Consider the following 14406-nt stretch of genomic DNA (forward strand, 5'->3'; position numbering starts at 1 on the left):
CCCCCCTGCCCCGCCACCCTCCACCCACGCCCAGCCCACAGTGGCCTTTGCCAAGAGGCAGGTGAGGGAGGGGGGCGTGTCCTTCTCCGGTTGTTAGACTTAGGTAAACTGAGGCTGAGATCGGAAGACTGGAGGGGGCTGGCAGTGGTGGAAGGGACGCCCCCTCCGGTGCTGGGTGGGGAAGTACGGGACCTTCTCGCCCTTGCCCCAGTGCCTCCTCTGCCCCGGGGCTGGCTGCCCGTGGCGGCCCGATTGGGGCGCACCAGCCGCCGCCGCCGCCGCCGCCGCCCGCCCCGCATACCCAGCCCCAGCCCCGCCCCGGCCCGCCCCCGGGCGACCGTCACTTCCTGCCCGGCCCGGGAAGGCCCGGCGGGCGGGCGGCGGCAGGATCCGGGCTATGGTCGCGCTGGAGAAGCCCGAGGGCGGCGCGGAGGAGGCGGCGGTGGCGGGGAGCGCCCCGGGCGGGCGGCGGATGCTGTGAGCGCCGGAGGGGGGTGGGCGGCCCGGGGCTCGGGGCTGGGGGCCTCCCCCCTCCTCCCCCTCTTCCCCCTCCTCCCCCTCCCTCCCTCCCCGGTCCCCGCCCCGCCCCCCTGCTTTGGGGTTTTACCCTCCGACGGGTGTGGGGGCAATCTGGGGGGTCCTTTATTGTTACCCGGGGATTTACGCGGCGGAAACACCGGTCCCCGACATGCCCGGGTTGGGGCCCGGGAGGTGGGGCGCACGCTCTGGTCACCTGCGCCCGCAGCCTCGGCGTCTCCGTCTCGGGTCTCCACCCCCGGGGGTCCCGCCCCCTCTCCCAGCCTGGCAGGCCAGCACCGCGGGTCCCGCCGTCCCCGGGCTCCGGGTCCTGGTGTTTGCAGACATAGCCCCCGCTTCCCCCGCCGGGTCCTGGGCTACCATCCCTGGGGATGGGGCTCTGGGGTTTTCTTGGGGTAAAGCCCCCGGTGAGCACGGGAGGGGGCAGGACCTGGGCCCACCGTGGGGTGGGGGGGGGAGGCGGACTCAGAGGCAAGCAGGGGCCAGAGGTGGCTTTGGTGGCTGAACGGGACCTCTCCTTATGCCAGGGAGAGTTAACCGTTTGCGGGATGGGATTTGGGTAAATTTTGTCCCTCTATGCCTCAGCTTCCCCACTGGAAAATGAGCAGTAGCGTCCTCCAGCCCAAACGGGAGCTTTCATTCTTTTAATTAATTTCCAGTTATTATTTTAAACATCTCATTATTTGAAGAACACACCTGGTTGTTATTTTTAAATGATTTTATTTTATCATTTGTTTTTATGGCTGTTGTGATTTTATTATTGGTGTATCCCTATTTTTATCCCCAACCTGGGTATATTTGGGTCTTTATAGAGGTGGGGATTTATTTGGAGGAAAGACAAATGCCTCTTTTACAAAGGACTCCCCTACGCAAAATGAATCCCCTTTTTCTCCCTGTACCCTTTTGCAACCTGGAAGTGATACTTGGTGTAAATATGCAAATATGTTATATGTTTATGCCCGACCTGGACATTTAACCCCCACACCTTTTTTTCAAACCTGGCTGGCTGGGTGCTCATCCCCTGGGTGGGTGAGCTGTCACCACCCCATGCATCCTGGGGGGTGGTTCGGGGTGGGGTGCTGCCTGCCCCAGCCAAGCTGAGTCACCTCTGCTCTGAGCCTCTGTTTCCTGCTCCGGGAAGTGGGGTTCCCTCTTGCCTGCCCATGGGGGTGGGGTGGGGGTGCTAAGGAAGGCAGATCCCTGCCTACCCGTGGAATATCAACGGTCCCATCCCAGAACCTGCAAGTGTGGGGGCTGCAAATGGGTCTGTCTCCCCCACCCCAGCCCAAACCCAACAGGCTGCAAGCTCTGGGTGCTGAGAACCACACCCCCAGGCTCTGGCCAACTTCCCCAGGCTGGGTGGGCACTGCCCTTGGCATGGCCCATCTACTTATCAGGTGATGGGAATTTCTCTGGGCTTGGTGGCTCCAGGAAGCCTTAGATGCCCCCCTGCAGGTCCTCAGTTTTCCCCATCTGTAAAGTAGTCTGGTTGTGGGGCGTGGGAAGCAGACAAACTGGCAATTGGGTGGGTGTGTAAACAGTTTAGTTATTCATTCAACAAACACATAGTGAGTACCCACTGTGGGCTGGGCGCTGGGGACACAGCAGATACCAAGCTCGACCAACCCCATCCTGCTCTAACATGTCTAGTGAGGGAGGTAGCAATGAAGGAGGAGGCAAATAAATGGACCAGCTGATTTTGGGTGCTGATGGATCTGTGAAGGAGGAAACAGGCTGATGGCAAATTGGGATCTGGGCAGTTTTTCCAAGGAAAACATTTGAGCAGAGATCCAAATGAACCAGGGAAAGGGTGCTCGGGTGGCAGGCTAGGCGCGTGCAAAGGCCCTGGGGCGGGACTATGTCTGGTGAGTTTGAATCTCCTGTGGCTGGAGCAGAGTGACAGGGACAGAGGCCCAAGAAGGGGTTGGCATAGATATTTTGGTTTGTAGATATTCACTTGATCTTGTTATTTGCGGATTCTGTATTTGCAAATGTTCCTACTTGCTAAAATGTATTTGTAATTCCAAATCCATGCCTGTGGTTGTTTTCAAGGTCATTTGCAGGCATGTACAGAGCATGAAAAATCCTAGTCACCCAATGTGTGCCTTCCTAGCTGATATCAGAGAAGACAACATCCTGCTGTCTTGCTTTGGCTCTCAGACTGTAACCAAGTAGCCTTTTCATCCTATTTAGTGCCACATTGCGTTTTTTTCTTTTTTCTGCATTTTTGTGCTTAAAAAAATATATATTTTTGACAATTTGGCTGTTTAAACTGGTCCCTGAGTGTAGCATGAAGTGCTGTCTAGTGTTCCTGAAAACAAGAAGGCTGCAGGTTGCCAGATGGGTAAACTGCGTGTGTTGGAGAAGCTTTGTGCAGTCCTGAGGTGTAGAGCTATGGGCCATGAGTTCCACGTTAACGAATCGGCAGTTGCATTAAAGCAGGTTCCTTATTTGGTTCCTGCTGGAATCCGGTTGGAATCGGCCTGCTGGAATTGATGGTGGGCCCTTCTTTCCAGTGCTTGAGGCCCACGAGGAGGTGGTGTATCCCCAAATGCTTGCCAGGTGGGACGGGGCACAGACCTGTGGGGCCAGGCCCCAGGACAGTTCAGGACCCCAAATGCCAGGCCAAGGGGTTGGATCCTGAGGGTGCTGGAGAGCCCGGGGTGGTGTTTGAGCAGGGGAAGTCTGGAGGGAGAAGCTGCACAGGTGGTGGTCTGAGGGGCCCTTGCCCTGGGCCCCCCAGCAGAAGCAGGGGTCTCAGTGACTCAGGGGGAGCCATCTTCTTCACACCTGGGTTCAAATCCCGAACCAGGGAAAGCATGATTCTCAGAGACTCGGGTTCCTGGGGAAATGATACTGGACCCCATGAGGGGGCAGCTAGAGCTGTCTCGCTGAGTCCTGCCCTCTGATGTCCCTGACAGCTCCCCCCCGCCCACCCCCACCCCCCCAGCCCCGGATCCTGTTATCAGCCCTGCCAGGCAACTTTCCTGGGCTCGGTCCAGCTTATGGGTGGAGACGCAAGCGCCAGAGCCTCAGTGGCCACGGGAGGACCTGAGGCTGGGCTGGGGCTGAGGGCTAGGGCTTCAGGGAAGTTTACTTAAGTAATCTCTAGCGTTCACTGATTGCTCATTGGATACTGTTCACCACTTCCTGTCACAGCTGTCCTCTTTGCTGCCACCCAGCAACCGTGGGATCTTGAGACAGTGATGCTTCTTTGTGCCTCGGTTTCCAAATCTGTAAAATGGGTGTCAGAATAGTAGTGCCTGCCTCCAGGGTAATGGTGAAGATGGCATGAGATGAGCCCAACATGGAGGAAATGCCGAATCCAGGGGCTTTACTATTGTTCAAGAGCAACATGGGCAGAGGGGAATGATTTCCCCGTCTCAGGGGGAGATCAAGCAGGTAGCGGTTGAGGTGGGTAGTGAGGGGCTGCCTTCACATCTCATTCCAGCCTTGGACAGCACTTGATTTGGTCAACCTGTTGACTTTTTGAGCTAAAGCTATAAAGTGCACACATTTAAAGTTCGAGCACTCTTTACATGTGTTTAGACCCTGGACAGCTCAGCTCTGATACCCCAGGCCTTCCTGGGCGCTGGTCTTGAGTATCTCAGGATTTCGTGTTGTTTCCCAGGGAAGCATCCAGCATCTTGGGCTCTTAGGAGTCAGAATCTTAAGCTACCTGTTGGATGCCTGGGGGGTTAGGGTATACATGGGCTTCTGTTTTCATTTTGAGTCTGGGGAACTTGGACGCTAGGGAAGTTCCGGTAGAAATTTGGACTCTGGGTTGTACTCTGTCTTGGAGTCACGTGGCAGCTGTCCCTTTGAGCATCTGCTGTATATGACCATGTCTGTGGGCGCCAGCGGTGAAGGAGGCATGCAGCCCCCCACAGTGGGAGCCGACAGTCACAAGGGGAGGTCAGAAGATACAGCAGTGAGCCGGGATGGTGGAAGGAAGGTGAGGGATTAAATAGAGGGGGCAGGGCCCCCCAGAGGGGGGCTGCTTGAGCCAAGGCCTAAGGGAGATAAGCAGGCAAGCCTGTGTCCAGGGACACAGCCTGTGCAAAAGCCCTGAGGCCAGACAGGGCCTGGGCTGCTGGAGGAGCAGGGAGGAGGCCTGTGTGGCTGGAGCGGAGGGAGCAGGGAGAGTTAGGGGATGGGGCAAGGGGACTCCGAACTCCCCAGACCCTCCAAGTGTCTGAACCTCCTGTAGACCAGGCAGGCTGTGTGGCTTCTGTTCTTGTGGGGAAGTTTCCATTTGAGGCCCCCCCATCCCCTGTCCCCTCCCGCAGAATGTCCTGCCCTTGGGTTCCCTGCAGGAGGCTGGGCCGTGCCTGCTAATCCACCTCTGTAATTAAAGCCATTTGCTGGGAGGAGAGCAGATAAGCTCCAGCCTCTTCCCCAGCCCAGAACCCCACTGTGTGGAAGGGGTGGCGTGGGGATGGGGGGGACTCAGGCCTCACTTTGAGCCTCTGGGGGCTGTTTCCTGGTTTATCTGCTCTTGGCGGGGGCGGGGGGGGGGGGTACTCGATAAAGTCAAGTCAGTTGAGAAACTTGCAGGGGAGGCTGGGATTTGAATCCCAGAAGGGTGGAAGTGGGGCAGGCAGCTTTTCTTGGCCACTTGCGACTTTGAGCAAGTGTCTTCCCCTTTCTGTACCTCGGTTTAGTCATCTGTCATGGCAGTTATACGTACCTCCCAGATCATATAGGGATAAAACAAAATGAGGATTTTAAGGGTCCAGGATTCATTCAACATACAGGAGGGGATGAGCTCCCTGTTGCTGGAGGAAACCAAGCAGCAGATGACTGTGGTGGGATTCTACCCAGGTATCTCAGCCTGTCTTGGCCCTGAGGAGTCCCCACTCCCACCCCCTGTCCCCGCAGGCCCCTACCCAGCTGCCTCCCTGCTCTAGCTGCCTCCCAAGTGAAGAGGTTCTCAGCCTCCAAGCGAAAGCAGCACTTCATCAACCAGGCTGTGCGGAACTCAGACCTTGTGCCCAAGGCCAAGGGACGGAAGAGCCTCCAACGCCTGGAGAACAGTAAGCAGCACTTGAAGGCACCTCCTGGGGGCTCTCATCCAAGGCCTCAAATGAAAATGGGGTGCACATCGCAATTATCTCTCACCCTTACCATAAACCTGGTACTGAGCTAAGCCTGATCCGGAGGGGATGGGAGGAAACAGAACTGGTCAGAGGCATCACCAGTTCTGTGAGGTATCAGGGCTGGGCCAGAGGGAGCTCTGGGCATTGGAGCTGGGGTTTTGAAGGATGTTTAGGAGTTCAACAAGCTAGGTGAGGTAGGAGGAATTCTGAAGGCTGAATAGTCTCCACACATTCTGGGAAAGGCAGCCAGAGCACGGAGGTGGGAGGCTGGTGTGAGCCAATGAATGAAGGGCCTGGATACAGAGACCTGGGGAGGCTGGGGTGGCCACGGGTCCTGGGAGGGAACAAGAATGGTCTGTGGGGTCCCCTTGGAGCCAAGCCCAGAGACCATCTATTTCCTTTTAGCCCAGTACCTCCTGAGCCTGTTAGAAGTGGATGGGTGCCCGCCGGGTCCAGAGGACAGGGACCTGGCACCCTCTGCAGCACCTGGCATCTTTGCAGAGGCCTGCAGCAATGCCACCTACATGGAGGTACCCCCCCATCTGCTCATCGCCCCTGGAATAAGCCACCTAACAGGCATTGTTTGATCCATGTCTCCCCTCATCTGAGAGAGCCCTGTCTGCTGTGGCCCCCGGTTTCCCCAGCACAGGCCCCATACACAGGGGTGCCCCCACAAACTCTTGGCCTCCTGGGATGACCAGGGTGCCCACAGGGACAGTGTGCATGGAGGTTGTGTGTCCTTGGGGAAACTGAGACTCAGAGGTGAAGTGGCCCCCTACCAGGTCTGGAACGACTTCATGAACCGCTCTGGGGAGGAGCAGGAGCGGGTTCTCTACTACCTGGAGGAGGAGGCCAAGAGCAAGCCCCGGAGGAGGGGTCCGGGCCGGGGCGAGGACCGGCGGCCAGGTATGGGCGGGTGGGGGGAGGGTGCAAGGGGCTTGCAGATCTGCGGGGGGCAGGGCCCGCAGTGGACCCACTCCAATCCCTGGGCTCCCACAGAGGACCCAGCTTACACACCCCGCGAGTGTTTCCAGCGCATCAGCCGGCGCCTGCGAGCTGTCCTGAAGCGGAGCCGCATCCCCATGGTGAGTGCGGGTGGTGCCTCAAGGGTATTGCAGGATGTGTAGGAGTTCACCAGGAGAAGGCACAGGCCATCCAAAGGTGCAAGGTGAGATGCCAGGGTGCCTGTACCCTGGGGGACAGTTAAATAGCCCTATGTAGGTGTCAAAGGTGGCATTTGAACCATGGGTATAGGCTAGGGTGGGAGGGGACATCCTGTAAAGGGTTTCATAGTCCCATCTGAACCCTGGGCCTGTCTCTCCTGCAGGAGACCCTGGAGTCCTGGGAGGAGCGGCTGCTGAGGTTCTTCTCCGTGTCCCCCCAGGCTGTTTACACGGCCATGCTGGACAGCAGGTCTGCGAGGTGGGGGGGGCGGGTAGGGGGCATACTAGCTTTCCGGGGTTGGGCAGGCAGCTTTGGCCCACAGCTCGCTCACTGCCCGGCTCCTTGCAGCTTCGAGAGGCTCCTGCTCCACGCCATCTGCCAATACATGGACCTCATCTCCGCCAGTGAGTGCCCGGTGCTTCCAGGAACCTGGAAACCAGGCCAGGGTCCCAGGGGATCTGTTTACCCAGCGGAAGGCTGCCGGGGGCCCCAGGGTGGGGGCGGCAGTAGCAGAGAAGCAGCAGAGATGGGGGGAGTGGTGGTGGAACTGACTGCCTTGGATTTGGCAGAATTGTTGCCTCATGTGCCCACTCTGTATTGGGGTGAACATTGTGGACACAGGGGTTCCCCCTTGCCAGGCCACTGGGGAGCTGGATAGCTGGATGCAGAGCCACCCCTCCCCACCCAACCTGCACAGTCAGGGACCTCACCTGACCTTGAGATGAATAAAGGGGACCCTGTCCCCAAAGGTGTCCCTGGGGGACTTCAGGAGGCCTGCCCTGCCCCTGGCCTGGTCCCCTTGCCTGTGTTGGGGGGGTGGTCCCGGCACACAGCTCCCCAGTGACAGTCCTTGGAGAAATGCTTGCTGACCCTAGGCGCCCCCCAGGCCCCTTGGTCCCCTGTGCCCAGCAAATCTGCCTCCTGCCTGGAGTTGCCGAGGAGACTGTTTCCATGACAACCCCAGGACAGCTCCTCTGCTGGAGCCAGAGCCCCCAGCCCTGCCTTTGTTCCTGCAGCCTCCGAATGGTGGGGGGAAGGGTCCTGGCTCGGGCGGGGGGCGCCTCTGTGGCGGTTGCACTGTGGCCTGAACACAGGAGACGCAGCCAGGTGGGGAGGGAAGGGCGCCAAGAACAGAGACCCAGGGAGGCCCGAGCTTGGGTTTTGGGGAGCAAGGGGGGAGCTGGGGGCGGGGAGTCTGGACCCCAAGACCTCGGCGGGCTGGGTTGCCTCCCACAGGGCGCCTGTTAGCGGTGGGCTCCAGTGTCACCGTTTGTGCCATGGCAGGGAAGGGGGTGGGAGTGGGATGCTGCTGGGGACCCAGGGCACCCAAGTACCGGTAACCCTCGTTCCCGGGCCTCCCCGCAGGCGCCGACCTGGAGGGCAAACGGCAGATGAAGGTCAGCAATCGGCATCTGGACTTCCTGCCCCCGGGGCTGCTCCTCTCAGCCTACCTGGAGCAGCGCAGCTGATGGCGGCCCCAGCGCCACCCCCAGCCCCCCGCTGTGATTTTGAAGAGTTTGTCCTTGGAAAGCTGTTCTTCCTTTTGGGGTGGGCCTCCCCCACCCCTGCCCCTCCCTGCCCGGCTGTCGCAGACAAGCACTGGTGGCCTGAGCTCCCCCATGCCTATCCCTGCTCTGTTACCTGTTCTGGGACTTGTATTTGGGCGGGGAGACCCGGCCTGGGCCTTTTCACGTTTCTTCGTTCGGCTTTTCCAGCCTAGTCTGAAGCTCCAGTGAGGAGGAAGAGGCTGGATTTTTTAAATCACTTTTAATGAATTTGGCATGATTTGTTGTAGATTTTTAAATTCCCCTTTCATTGAGGAAAACCCAAACCCCACCCCAGCTGACATATAGTGGGGCCTTGGCCTCAGCCCCTGCTTGGCCCCCCTCCTGGGGTTTAGCTCACATGGGGGGGTTCTCTGGGGTCCCAGGCCTGGCCCCAGGAGCATTGTCATATGTATGTGTGTGTGTGCACGCGTGCGAGGCGTGTGTGTGTATGCCTTGCGATCCAGGACAGAAGCTGAGTTTAAAGGGCTGGTTTGACCCTCTTTTTGGAGCGCATGCCCACCCCACTCCCCCATGCCTTTTGGCAGACGTGCTTTTTGCTCATGTGACATGGGGGCGGCTCTCAGGGCCCCGTCTGACCTACTCCTCCCCCTGCCCTCTTGGCACCCCACTCCCTCCATACGGGGGTTCAGGACTTCCAACCAGGAGCCCCACCCCCAGGCCACCCTGTTCCCTGCCCCACATCCTCTCTGCCCCCCAGCCTGGCTCAGACCTGTCGGGTCAGTGTGTTTCTGACCCCCTGGGCTGGGGACCCCGCTCCCCAACTCCCGTGTTGTGGCTAAGTTGTGCTTTTGGGAAAATGGAGGGTTCAATAAATTTCTGGTGCTCTGGCCTCTGGGTAGGCAGCATTTTCCTTGGGGCTGGGCTGGGGTGCACCAGAGGGCCTCAGGGTGACTGCGTCTTGGTCCCCGAGAGCTGAAGCTTCACTGGGAAGTGAGATGCTGTCAGCCTGGGGGTGGAGGGGGGGGGTCTCCGTGCTCTGGGGTCCTCCCTGCCTTCACTCCTTACCCTCTCCCTCCCGAGCGCCTGGTTCGAATCTGGGCTCCCCTGCTTCCCAGCTGTGTGCCCTCGGATGAGTCACTTACCCTTTCTGTGCCTCCGAATCTGCACGTGAACACGTGATTGGAGAAGACTGTATATTTAAAGAAATACATACGGTGTCACCTTACAAGTGATAGAACAGCTTCCCTTCCATGTTCTTGTTCTGGAAACTCTCAGGCCCCCAGGGAAGCATCAGGGACAGTCCCTGGTCACGTGCTCTCCCCCCAGTGTATTTTGCTGAACCTTCTGCGAGGGAGCTGTGAACCCGTGGGTCCTCCATTCCCGGGAGCAGGTCCTTTGTGCAGTCGACATGACCTTTCCTTGGGGAATTCACCCTGCTCCAGGACGGCCCCGTGACGTGCAGCCCATTTGTTAAAAGTCAACTTCATTTTAGACACCTACAGATTTACAAGATTCCGGTGGAGGCGGTAGGGCTGGGGCCCCAGCCCTTTCCCCGGAGTGGCCCCCAGTAACCAATAACCGATACGGATGCTTTGTCATTAACTATGGTCACGGGTTTCCAGGGTTCCTTCCTTGTTCCTGCTTCCCAGGATCTGTCTGGGGACCCCCCCCCCAGTACACCAGGCTGCGCTGTGCAGGCTTGGCTCCCGGCTGCCCACGTCTGGGACACATTCTCAGGCGCTCCTTGCTTCTCGCACCCTGGGAGGTTTTGGGGAGGATCCCAGGGCAGAGGTCCCCTCTCCTCAGGTCCCTGCTGCCCTCGCCCGCCAGAGATGCCTCTCTGCCCCTCCTCTTGGGAAGGGAGCTCCTGAGCTCAGTCCCCACATGAGGCCTGTTGGGGGGACGGTGCACCCCACTTCCTTGGAACCAAGTATTTGGGATTCTGCTGGGGAGATTTGTCTCTTCTCCCCCACATTATTTCTTTATTTGTTCAGTCACTTATTCATGTTTTAGCTCCTGTATCCACTGCACGTGCCCCCTTCAATATGTTTTTTTGGGGGGCGGAGGTACTGTGGAGGAACACTTCCTACTTGCTGTGTGCCCCAAGATGCCCCCAGGTCATTTCTGGGCTTCATCCCTCTCAGTTCTCCAAATAAATCTACAACAACACTGCGTGCGCTAATAAGAGAGTTCAACAAAGTGGCAGGATGCAAGACCAGCAATCAAGAATTAGGAATGTTTCTACTAGTAATGAGCAATCTCAGGAGGAAATCAAGAAAAAGAATTCCATTCACAACAGCAGCTAAAATAATCAAATACCTAGGAATAAACTTAGCCAAGGAGGTAAAGGCTTCCCCTTTCAGAAGACTACAAAACATTGCTAAAAGAAATCAAAGACCTAACCTAAATAAACGGAAGCACAACCCGTGTTCATGGACAGGAAGGGTAAATGCCATTAAGATGTCATTTCTACCCAAACCGATTCACCTTCAGTGCAGTGTCAATCAAAATTCCAATAGCATGCTTTGCAGAAGTGGAAAAGCTAATTATCAAATTTATTTGGAAGGGTCAGGGGCCTCGAAATCCCAAAAACATCTTTTGAAAAAAGAAGAATGAAGTGGGAGGCCTCTCACTTCCTGCCTTTAAAGCATTTTATAAAACCACAGTAGTCAAAACAGCATGGGACTGGCATAAAGAGAAATCAATCAAGGGAATTGAATCGAGAGTTCAGAGATAGACAGATCTACAGTCAACTGATTTTTTTTATTGTGAAATATAACATATACCAAAAAAAAACAACAATTTTCAATGTACACTGTAACAAGTAATCATAGAACAGATTTCAGAATTTTGTATGGGTTACAATTCCACAATTTTAAGTTTTTCCTTCTAGCTGCTCCAAGACACTGGAGACTAAGAAATATCAATATAATGATTCAAGCAATCATACTTATTTGTTAAATCCTATCCTCTCTATTATAACTCCTCCTTTCTCTTTGATCCTTTTCCCAGTCTTTAGGGGTATTTGGGCTATGCCCATTCTAACTTTTTCATGTGAGAAAGGGTTGTCGATAATATGGGATGGGGGATGGAACTAGCTGATGTTCTGGAGAGGCTGGGCCCTCTGCATTTCAGGACTTATCTGGCCTAGAAAGCAACTGGAGGTTATAGGATTTGGAAAGTAAACTTAGTGGGTGAAACTTTTGTAGGGTCTCAGATAGAGCCCTGAACATTCTCTTGGGTTCCCAGGAATGATGTTGGTTGGGGTTTGACAAACTGTGGCAATTAGCAATGTCTAGCTGAAGCTTGCGTAAGAGTAGCCTCCAGAATAGCCTCTCCACTCTATGTGAGCTCTCTCAGCCACTGATACTTAATTTTGATATTTTTTTTGGTTGCGTTTCTTTTCCCCCCTTTTGATCGGGAAGGCTTGTCAACCCCACAGGGCCAGGGTCAGGCTCATCCCTGGGAGTCATATCCCACTTTACCAAGGAGACTTTCACTCCTGGATGTCATGTTCCCAAATTGAGGGGGAGGGGGATGTAATTAATAGATAATCCTGGAGGGGCTGGTCTCTCTGGGTTTCAGGATTTATCTGACCCAGGATCCCTCCAGGAATTATATATTCCAGGAAGGCAAACCTAGTGCGTGAAACCTTTAGGGAGTTTCAGTTTGCTCGAGCCCTAAATGTTCTTAAGAGACAGCAGGAATGATGTTAATTGGGGTTTAGTAAGCCATGGCAATTAACACTGTCTACCTGAAGCTTGCATAAGAGTAGCCTCCAGAATGGCCTCTCAGCTCCATCTCATCTCTCTTAGTCACTCTTGCCTTATTTCATGACACTTCTTTCCCCCCTTTTGTTCAGGAAGGCTTGGTGTATCCCATGGTGCCAGGGCCAGGCTCCTCCCCAGGAGTCACGCCCCAGCCACCAGGGAAATTTTCACCCCTGAACGCTTGAACCATGTAGCAGGGAGGGCAACGATTTTCCTTGCAGAGCTGGGCTTAGCGAGACAGAGGCCACATCTGAGCAACAAAGAGGTTTCCCGGAAGCAACCCTTACGCATCTTTTTGAATAGTCTTAGCTTCTCCCCTACAGAGATAAGTTTCATAAGGGCAAGCCTCAAAATCCAGGGCTTGCCCTATTTTCTTGGGAGTCCCCAGTGGTTGGGAATGTACCTGGGGTTTCCCAGATGGAAGACTTTAATAGTTATATATATATATTCCCCGTCAGAGCCTCAAGGGACTCTACCAATACTTCTTTCTTCATATATATATATTTATACCGGTTCACGGTAATAAAGGTACAAAATATTGTCCACTCATTTGAAACTAAAAATTTCTATTGAGGGTAAACTTGGGTAATATACAATATTGGAGATTATGAAAAATAGGCAGTCTGGAGAACAGGAAAACCCTAGAGAACAGAAACACCCCATTTTCTTTTTAGCTTACTTATGAAGAGCACACGGCAAATATACAAGGAATGATAATCAGTTTCCTTACTAACCTTCCTAATTTAAAAGGCTTTAAAACCTGGACCATTCTATATTTTTTATTGCACATCCAAATCGAAAGTTTGGAAAATGACTGGTTTGGTATCACAGTTCCAGAATTTAACTTTCTTTCGTTAGCAGCTTTTACCATATTTTTTTTGGCCAAAGTAGACCGGGAAAAATGTTGCATCCTAAAGATTTCTTTCTTAAGTCCTTTACCCTCTCAATCGCATTTAGTTTATCGCTTACATTTCTATTCAAGTTTGCATTCCCCAAACATGAAAGGACACGGAGTATTAAAGGAAGCAAAGTTGGAATCAACACTCTACCAATACTTTTTTTTATATATGTCTTGCATAGTTGCTTAATGGATTAGACATAATGAAACCCTCTATCACTTACTAGCTTTGTTACCTTGGACCAGTTATCTGATATTGTCAAATCTTAGTTTTCCCTTTTGTAAATGGAGATAATACTTTCAAATGCATTGTGACGACTAAAAACAATGCCTAGAGCAGTGTTTAGCCTATGGTGGCTATACTATGAGTGAAGGAAGGAAAAATAATTGGGGGGGGGGGAACCTAAGTTAACTCAGTATCCAAAGATGAGTCTGCAGCACATCACTTGCCTGTCATCAAGAGGCAAGCCTTTGGGGAAATGCACTTGATTACCAAATAAATGTTGAGGAGCAGGATGAGAGTGGAAAATGGCAGAGAGAACCATGTATTAGGTATTAGGAAGGAAAGAAAGAAAAAGAAGCCAGAGTATCTACTATATGCCACTCATTCATAACACAAATATATGAATGCTTACTATGTTCCAGGAACTATGTCAAGTTCTGAGGATGAACAGACCAATTAGCAATAAGAATAATTAGGGTTCAGGTAAAAGCAGTGGACCATACTTTGAGAGCCAATAACAGGGGTCCTAGGTTAGGGGGAGAAGGAAGATTTCTCAAAAGTAGTGATAGCCAAGCTGAGCTCTGAAGGAGGAGCAGGATTAAGCCAGGGGAGAAGCAGAATATTCCAGACAGAGAAAACAGCGTGTCTGAAGACCCAAAGGCAAAAGAAAAATATTGTCCTGGTGGCTTTATATAGAGGTCCTCAGAGATCATCAATCCAGACCAACTCCGTCCCTTCCTTTGTGGTTTTTATTCTTTCCAATTCATTTAGATGTTACAGTTGAGTGAAAATGGGGCCCTAGCGAAGGAGAGGTGAAGGCCACATCAGCCCAAGCACAGTTCAAAGCTGGGGATAGGGCCTGTCTGCTTGTTTGAAAGAAGGTTTCCAAGATGGGGAACAAGTGGTACTAAGCCCACCAATTGCTCTAGTCTCTTGGCTATGTCATAGTCAAGATAATGCCTTGAGTAAAGGCCTCTGCAGGTATTCTCTGAAGGTCACTCATGCCAGAAGGTCCAGAGCAGAACGGGGCAGGTAAGGGTCAGGAAGAGGAAGAGTTAGTCTGGGTGTCCCACTGGAGGGCGAGGCCTCACAATGAGAAACAGCAGCGCAGGTTCCAGTCTTCTGTGCAGATGGGGTAGAGAGGTCCCAATTTGCCACTCATAATATTCCCAGAAACTGAGCTCTACAGCACTGCTGCCTTCAGGTA

The 14406-nt window shown here is 54.0% G+C and overlaps 1 protein-coding gene across 1 annotated transcript; it reads left to right on the forward strand.

The window, feature by feature from the left end:
• The first annotated feature begins 349 nt into the window (after positions 1–349).
• Positions 350–8392, forward strand: R3HDM4 (R3H domain containing 4). Its single transcript, XM_077121399.1, has 8 exons — positions 350–477; positions 5419–5573; positions 6042–6166; positions 6419–6542; positions 6636–6721; positions 6964–7049; positions 7149–7204; positions 8166–8392. The coding sequence occupies exons 1-8, from the start codon at positions 398–400 to the stop codon at positions 8267–8269; spliced, it is 816 nt and encodes a 271-aa protein (XP_076977514.1). The 5' UTR covers positions 350–397; the 3' UTR covers positions 8270–8392.
• The last annotated feature ends 6014 nt before the right edge of the window (positions 8393–14406 follow it).

This window comes from Tamandua tetradactyla, chromosome 11, assembly GCF_023851605.1.
Source record: "Tamandua tetradactyla isolate mTamTet1 chromosome 11, mTamTet1.pri, whole genome shotgun sequence".
NCBI classification, from domain to species: domain Eukaryota; kingdom Metazoa; phylum Chordata; class Mammalia; order Pilosa; family Myrmecophagidae; genus Tamandua; species Tamandua tetradactyla.

What these genes read in the sequence shown, in the direction of transcription:
- R3HDM4 (XM_077121399.1), top strand. Translation starts at nt 398, where the DNA reads ATGGTCGCGCTGGAGAAGCCCGAGGGCGGCGCGGAGGAGGCGGCGGTG. An exon ending in CCTCCAACGCCTGGAGAACA is followed by an intron (nt 5,574 to 6,041) that starts GTAAGCAGCACT and finishes ATTTCCTTTTAG; the next exon opens with CCCAGTACCTCCTGAGCCTG. An exon ending in GGGCGAGGACCGGCGGCCAG is followed by an intron (nt 6,543 to 6,635) that starts GTATGGGCGGGT and finishes GGGCTCCCACAG; the next exon opens with AGGACCCAGCTTACACACCC.